Genomic DNA, 8,058 nt, shown 5'->3' with positions numbered 1-8,058 from the left:
ATGCGCTCTCTGCTGCTCTCTCTCTCTCTCTCACACCTGTTGGCCAGCGCTCTCTTCCACTGCACCGCACCGGTTTGCAGTGGTTTTATTTTCGGGAAAAATCTTTCTTTCGCCTTTACTTCGGACACACATACCTTTTTCTGTGCACAGGTGTGTGCCATCCGCCATCCACAGCTGTTGCTGCCACAGTCTGAAGGTCGCATTTTCGCTCATTAATCGCCACATTCTTCTGCGCCTGCGCGCAGCGTTTTTAATGGGAATTACCATCGCGCGAGTTCATTTGAATTTTCGGCAGGGTTTTTATGACCCGAAGAGTGGAGGTTTCATTGGAACTATGCATCCGATTCGCACAAGTGTTTCGAGTTTATGGCAAGGAATGCTGTTTGCTTAGGCTGTAAGATGGCCAAAAATACTCGAAGATAGAAAATGTGATGGCTTAGTGGGCTATGATAAATGATATATGTATTTTTTTGAAGACTTTGTTGGACTTTTATGTATATATTCGTTTAGTTACGATAAGATCAAAAGTAAGGACTAATTTCAAGATCAATCCAACGAATGAAAACAGTCCCTAAGGGCCCCCAATCGGTTAAATCTCATTTCTGATGCCATTTTCGCTATACCCACGCTATCCATATGAGGACCCATTATAGTAGAAATTCTTCCCACGCTTTTACCCAAAGAAACCCAGTCTTCCGCATCAAGACAGACGACAGTGAGACAACCAGGGCAATCGCACGACACTCTGGAAATGTCAGTGTCGTGCGTCATTTTGCAATAAAATAAATAGAAATTTGCGAAAACTATGACCCATAAATATAATTGGCGAATATAAAGGCGACTAAATCATTTTCCCCCAAGAATTTCCAAATCACAAAAAAAAGCAAACACTAAACACATAGAGAGAGAGAGAGAGAGAAGCCGGGAGATAGATAGAAGCAGAAAAACGAGACACAGATATTCCGGCTGAGAAATTTAAGCGGAAATTTTAATCAAAATCATTTACAATTTATTTCAAACAAAAAATAAAACTCTGCGCTTTGGGCTCTGGGCACTGGCTCTGGCGGTGGATGTGGATGTGCGATAAAAATAATATATACTATATACATATAAGAACGAACTATTGGAAGTATCACGGTCCGATTCTCTATATAGTACGAGAGAGTAATGGTAATGTCAGCCGAGCACGTTCAACTCGGCAGATTATCATCGGGTAATTAAGTAGGTGTAGCGGTGAGGCGGAGGCATGCAAATGTTGAATTCAATTCTGGGCAATCAAGCCATGTGTGCGATCTATATATATACATATATGTATATGTATATACCATGTGTGCGATCTATATATATACATATATGTATATGTATATACCATGTGTGCGATCTATATATATACATATATGTATATGTATATACCTACGAGTATACATACATATGCCCAAGCATACATATCTCTGAGTCCAGCATTAACACTGTCCAAGGCGGCGGCATTAACAAGATTGTGTTTCCTTTGATTGGGTTCTGAATGCGCGCCAAGACATCAGCTCATGCACTGCTAAAAACGACAGGTTATCGCAGAACCTGCACATAGTCGCCATATCAGCATAATCTCCATAGAACCAATCAGCACTTTTGGATGAGCGTAATCTTCAACACTCACCTCACTATTTATATTGTCCTTGAGGAATGTTTCGCGCAGTGTATTCGGGTCTGCTGATTCTATTTAGTTTAATGCTCATTTAGTGCGAGTCTTAGAAAAGCCTGTGGCGACCATTAATTGCGTATATTTTGTTGCGATTAAGATCTTATGATATTTATGATTGCGGTTCAAGTTCATAATCGTATTAATAGAGGAAAAATTTCAGCTTCCTTTTTATATATCCGAATTCCAGCTGATTTCATGTTCACTTTCCGCATTTCCTTTTGGCAAACTTTTCTGCTTTTAACGACTAGTGTTGCAAAAGCACGGAAAACAGTGCTCAAGCGCAGCCAAGTTCACACAAATTTGACTTTTTCCAGGAATTTCGCTCACAGCCCATGCTAGCCATTTTCTTCATTTGTAACATCGAAAATACAGTGTAATCCTCCTCTATTATGTCGCTTTCGAACTTTAATCTGCAGGCCAAGGTCCTGCTGCACCCTCTGGTGCTGTTCCAGATTATCGATGCCTACGAGCGTCGCGCCAAAGACGTCCCAGAGGTAATGCTTTTGCCGCACTGCAAAGAGTGTTCTATACGTTTCTTAATGTCTTTTCGATCAGGTGCTGGGAACTTTGTTGGGCACCGTCGCGGGCAAAACAGGCCGCATAGAGATCACCAATTGCTTCAGCGTGGTGCACCGCATGCACGGGGACAACAACTGCCACATCGACCTAGATCTGAAGTACGACAACGATATGCTGGAGCTGGCGCAGATCGCCTATCCGCAGGAGAAGGTTGTGGGCTGGTTCAGCACCGGCAAGGCCGTCTCGGCCGCAGCAGTGGAGCTGCACGAATACTACGAGCGTCAGTGCCACAGCGGGCAGCCGCTGCATCTGCTGATGGACACCTCGCTGCGGGGCCAGCGCATGAACACGCGCATCTTCTGTCCCGTAGCGACGGGCGTGCCAGGGGGCACCAAGGGCCTGATGTTCTCGCTGCTGCCGATGGATATCTACTTCGGATCGCCGGATATTGTGGCCATGCGCCACATGGGGAGGCAGTGCGCACAGCCGCCCAAGGAGGCGGGCCGCCTATTGCCAGAATTCGTGCAAGTGGTGGACGCCACCAAGGACATCCAGCAGAAGCTCGATCTGGTGCTGCGCTACATCAACGATATCCTCAACCGCAAGCGTCGCCCCGACAACACCGTGGGCCGTGCCCTGCACGATGTTTTGACCTCGGTGCCGATGGTGGAGGCGGAGCGCTTCCGTCACATGCTCAACAACAATATGCGCGACGTCCTCATGTCGATGACACTCTCCTCGATGATCAAGACCCAGCTGCAGCTCAGCGAACGGCTATCCAATATGGTGGATGCTTAGGCTCTGAAAATCCGATCTCAATTAATCAATAAAGCGCCGTTTTTCGGGGAGGGCTATCCCGGCCGACACGTACTGCACTGCCAGCGATAACTATTATCAGTTTTTTGCTTGGGCATACAGCTATGTACTTACTGTATGTGTCTTATCAGCGGCTAAAGCTCACTTTCTATGAGGTTCGGTTCACATGTGTGGAGGCCAAGAATGAAGATCTTGTGGAAAGTTTTTGTATACCCTTGTATTTTATTGTTCATATGTTTGCAGAGGAGTTTCTTTAGATTTGTACATAAAACACTCTGCAGAAGCTTAGCCTTTCAAGGCTCGAATATCACAAAGAAGGATCACTTACATATAATCTATTATAAGATGAGTTTTGTTCAAGCTATGCCTGAGTGCAGAATCTCTACGATCGCACAAGAACTAGTATTATTCACATAATTTGTGATTGAAGCCTATCCAATATCAGGGTTATTCTTTTTTGTTCCAAGCCTCAAAGATCACTAAGAATGATAACCTTGTTGGATCTCTTATAAACTTATTTTTTGTTCAAGGATATAAGGATATATCCTATCTGTAGGCAGTTCACTTTTGATCTTTAGTTGCGCCCTAACCTGATTTCCCAGAGAACTCATAAAAAGAATATATACATCGATCTGATTGTACACACTCTGGAGTCCCAAGTAAAAATGAACCTTTGATTCCCCAACAGACAATGAGATCATTCCCCAATAGAAATGTGTGTGTTTCCCCAGCTTCTTCTTGCGATTATGGGAAACCCTTTACTTTGAGGGAATTTCCACTAAATTTTCACATCAATCGAATCTTAGGGAAACGCAGAATTTAGTCCTTTGGGTGGCCAATCATTTAAACCAGTCCTTGGGGCCGTTTTGCGCGTCGAAAGTCCAGGGTGAATACAACAACTGAAAGATGGGGAATCCGCAATGAGCCGCAGATCTCAGTAGGGCGGCGATAAGAGCAATCTATTTGGGGATGATTGGTGCTCGCCCGAGAGGAAGGTGCGGGAGGAGAGAGCGGCGGACGGACCACCCAAATATAACGTTGAGATAATGGTGGGCTCCTTATCGCGGTTCAGGGACGCACATGCGTCCATGGATGCTATTCAATTAGTAAGCCACAAACTGCAAATTAGCGAATCTCCCTCCGTGGTGCCTCCGGCTCTTTCCCCGCCTTCTCCTCCTGTCTGCTTGTCTATATCTCCGGGTCTCTTGAGATCACCCGCCCCCCTGCATGTGCCCCATCCACAGCCACTGCGACGCCGTCTTATCGCTTAAGCCAAGGGCTATCGGTGCGCCTGCCCTGATAGCCATCACCAACACCGGGACGGGCCTGGGCCTTGGCCTGAGCCTGAGCCGGACTCGTCGTCTGCTCTCAGACGTCCCGCAACCGGCGAGCCGAGCAGACGCTCCCTCCCAAGTATTATGTTCTCGCTGCTGAAGCAACCCCTGATCTGCCGTTGCTGCCTGCTGGAGCAGCCGCCGCTCTACCGCCACATCCACGACGACCACCTGCTCGCAGAGTTGAAGGCGCTGGCGCCCACTCTGCGGCTGGATGCCGGCGACGGCCTCACCGATGTCATCTGTGATCTGTGCCTGCGACGGCTGCACGATGCCCGCAACTTCCAGCGGGAGTGCGAGCACTCGGAGCTGGTGCTCCGCACCCGCCACGAGCAGTGGCAGCACACGGTGGCCGCCGGCGACGCCCTGGCCCTGGACGATGTCCTCGAGTGTCTGGAGCGGGAGGTGGGCAGCCTAGAGGACACAATGATGCCGGTGCTGCAGGGCAAACCGGTGGCCTATGTGGCGCCCCTGATGGAAACCGTGGATTTCGGTGAGTTGTGCAGAGGTCTTGCGGAATGACTGATTGCCTGATGACTCCCCTCCCCTCTAGATACCCTGGAGTTCCAGGAGAGCCTCTCGAGTCCGTATGAGGCTCCCATTCTCTGGGATGCCGATGCCGGGCCGGTGAACACGCCCCTCCACCAACCAGAGACGGACTCCGGCACCCTCCTTCAACTCGAGACGGAAACAGCCGAACACCTTGAGGCTCCACACGCAGTACCAGAACCAGAGATGCCCCTGGCGAAGCCCCAGCCCCCCAAAGCCATGCCCAAGCGGAAGCGACCGAAATCCTCTCCTGCTGCTGTCAGCTCCCCGGAATCCCCGCGGTCCCTCCATCCCTGCACGGAGTGCGAGAAGAAGTTCACTCGGAATTTCCAGCTGAAACTGCACATGATCGCCGTGCACGGTATGGGGGAGCTGCTGTACCAGTGCGAGGAGTGCCACAAGAGGTTCGCGAGTCGCCACAGCCTGCGGTACCATGTGAAGTCCGTGCACTCCACCGAGCGACCCTTCAGCTGCGATCACTGCGAGCGGAAGTTCGTCCTGCGCACCCAGCTGAGCTCCCACCTGCGCACCCACACGGGCGAGTCGAAGCCCCGGATCTTTGCCTGCTCCAAGTGCACCAAGACGTGGCCGACCAGGTCGGATCTGAGGACCCATATGCGCTCGCACGATCCGCACATGGAGCGGCCCTTCAAGTGCGATCGCTGCGAGAAGTCGTTCTTCACGCGCGGCCACCTCAGCTCCCACATTCTGGTGCACACGGGGGAGAAGCCCTACGGCTGCGATTACTGCGACAAGTGCTACCAGAGTGTGGGCAATCTCAACAATCATATGGTGCGGCAGCATGCGGACATCATCGAGGCCCAGCTGGAGATGGAGGCCGCCATCGAGAGTTGAAGCGGGGTCCGCCATCGAGAGTTGAAGCGGGGTCCGTCCGGTTTTGGGGTTTCAGGGTTTTGGCTTCCGGTTCCCGGGTCCCGGGTCCCGGGCCCTGGATCAAGTATTACGCGGATTAGACGTTGCACAATCGGAGATTTGGCAAACATTCTTGCCCCCATCCCATCCCGTCCAGTCCCGTCTCGTCTCGTCTCTTATCGCCCCGTTTCAATGTCGCAAGAGCCGCAAACATTTTTGTACGTTTCGCGTGTGTGGATTTTTGGGATGGTGGATGATTGCCAAACGAAACACTCTGGGGGCTTGGGGTTCGAGGTGAAAGCGAAGCCAGAAATCATATAAAAAACAAAACAGAAATAAATTTCAAAAAGAAATCGTGCAAAAAAGGTGGCATCCACAATCAAAACAAAGCTAACGAGGGGGAACGTTGTGAGTTGCTGCGGACACCGCAACTCTACAGTTATACCCGATACTAAGTCAGTATGGCTCTCCTCCGGCAGACGCCGCTAATATTAAACGACACGACAAAGAGTGCGTGCGAGAGAGACAGAAAATCAGTCTGAGCGTGACGTCGGGCGCTGCGTAGCCACTGCAAATTGATTTGTTGCTTTTGGCTATACAAATTATCCGATCAGATCCAGATTCCGCAACCGGATATATATGGTCATTCTCTATGATTCTGCGTTTTTAGTTTTCTCGAATGTGCAATATTGTGGATGCAAAAGATTTTCGTCTTTTGTGAGGGCGGAAGGGGGTTGGGCGAAATTTTGAGATATACGTTTTATAGTGAGATCTAACAGAAGTGTGGATACCAAATTTGGTTACTCTAGCTTTAATAGTTTCTGAGATTTGTGGATGCCCCAGATTTTCGTCCTTTACGCGGGCGGTAGGGGGTGTGGCGAAATTTTGACACAAAACGGTCAAGGTCCGATATCACAGGAGTGTGGATACCAAATTTGGTTGATCTGGCTCTTATGGGTTCTGAGATCCTTGAACTCATATTTTGCAATTGGCAAAACTGACCATGAAACCTGTGTGTTAGAGAGAGACAGAGGGAGAAAGAATGTAATTGTTTTCTTGATTCTGGCTATAATAATTATACGATCTGGTTCAGATTTTGCACTCTAGAAGATATAGTCATCCTCTACGATTTTTCTCTACAGTTTTCTCGTATCTCTGAATTTGTGGATGCCACAGATTTTCGCCCTTTGTGGGAGCGGAAGTGGGCGGGGCAAAGTTTTGAAATATACTTGTAGCAGTGACATATCACAGAAATCCGGATATAAAACGTCGTTGCTCTAGCTCTTATAGCCTTTGAGCACTAGGCGCTGATAGGGACGGACAGACGGACAGACAGACAGGGCTCAATCGACTCGGCTATTGATGCTGCTCAAGAATATATATACTTTATGGGGTCGGAAACGACGGGGCTTATCGCCTTATCACCTCCCTCTCCCTCTATAACCAAGAGCCCCCCGTCTGTCTATCGACCCGTGTGTCTACAGCCAATAAATACAACAATCAAATATGTACACAAATCATTAATAAAGTTAAGCAGAGGCGAGAGATAGAGATAGAGAGAGAGAGAGAGAGAGAGAGAGAGCCAGGTGCCAACCGAAGGGTCGATCCAAAGGCAGATTGTAAAAAAAAGCGCAAGTAAAATACCAGTATTTCCAGAACGTTCAAAACTGATGAATTTCCTGTAGAGTTTGTGTACAAATTAACCCAGAAACTCTGACTTTGAATTGGAGAAAAAGTAGGTCTTCAGCAGAAGATCGTACGATCTAGAGCCAACCAATTTCATCCATCATCCACCTTTCTCTTTCTCGCTGCGTCCGCGACGCTTACGCTTTGGGGTCATCCTTCGGCTGTCGCTGCTGCTCCTTCATGGGACAGTTTACGGGCAATCGGGTCCCAGTCCTCGCCCAATGAGGCCACACTCTAAACAGGGATTTATTTCGATGCTAGAACGTAATCAACCCAAATTCCTGTGCCATCGCCCTGCGCCGACATTTCCGACTTGCTTGTTGACTTTTTTATTGATTGGCCAAAAGCCCAGTTGCCACGGACACGCCCGCCAATGCCACCCCTAGGCACAGGCCCCCCCCCCCCCCCCTTCTGACGGTTTTAGAGGTTCTTTAAGGGGGATATTTCTGTCTGATTATGGCCTTCAACAGAATGCGGAAATTACCAACGTAAATTAGCTAATTCGGAAAGTGAAAGGAGTATGTGTGGCATGCAACACAAAGCAGGGTAACTAAACAAGGACAAAGGCAAGCGAAAGCA

The 8,058-nt window shown here is 48.8% G+C and overlaps 2 protein-coding genes across 2 annotated transcripts; both read left to right on the top strand.

Annotated features, from left to right (window-relative positions):
- The first annotated feature begins 1,988 nt into the window (after positions 1 to 1,988).
- LOC117193659 (eukaryotic translation initiation factor 3 subunit F-2) lies at positions 1,989 to 3,375 on the top strand. Its single transcript, XM_033398398.1, has 2 exons — positions 1,989 to 2,196; positions 2,258 to 3,375. Exons 1-2 carry the CDS (start codon positions 2,092 to 2,094, stop codon positions 3,017 to 3,019), a joined length of 867 nt encoding a protein of 288 aa, XP_033254289.1. The 5' UTR covers positions 1,989 to 2,091; the 3' UTR covers positions 3,020 to 3,375.
- Positions 3,376 to 4,402: 1,027 nt separating this feature from the next.
- On the top strand, positions 4,403 to 6,158 carry LOC117193658 (zinc finger protein 665-like). The gene is made up of 2 exons (XM_033398397.1): positions 4,403 to 4,864; positions 4,925 to 6,158. The coding sequence occupies exons 1-2, from the start codon at positions 4,456 to 4,458 to the stop codon at positions 5,773 to 5,775; spliced, it is 1,260 nt and encodes a 419-aa protein (XP_033254288.1). The 5' UTR covers positions 4,403 to 4,455; the 3' UTR covers positions 5,776 to 6,158.
- Positions 6,159 to 8,058: the final 1,900 nt, after the last annotated feature.

Source organism: Drosophila miranda, assembly GCF_003369915.1.
Source record: "Drosophila miranda strain MSH22 chromosome Y unlocalized genomic scaffold, D.miranda_PacBio2.1 Contig_Y2_pilon, whole genome shotgun sequence".
Lineage (NCBI taxonomy): Eukaryota > Metazoa > Arthropoda > Insecta > Diptera > Drosophilidae > Drosophila > Drosophila miranda.
The sequence above is the reverse complement of the archived record's forward strand: the minus strand, read 5'-3'. Positions and strand labels throughout refer to the sequence as shown.

Coding starts and splice junctions, on each gene's coding strand:
- LOC117193659 (XM_033398398.1), top strand. CDS start 2,092: ATGTCGCTTTCGAACTTTAATCTGCAGGCCAAGGTCCTGCTGCACCCT. Junction 2,197..2,257: donor GCGCCAAAGACGTCCCAGAG/GTAATGCTTTTG, acceptor CTTTTCGATCAG/GTGCTGGGAACTTTGTTGGG.
- LOC117193658 (XM_033398397.1), top strand. CDS start 4,456: ATGTTCTCGCTGCTGAAGCAACCCCTGATCTGCCGTTGCTGCCTGCTG. Junction 4,865..4,924: donor GATGGAAACCGTGGATTTCG/GTGAGTTGTGCA, acceptor CCTCCCCTCTAG/ATACCCTGGAGTTCCAGGAG.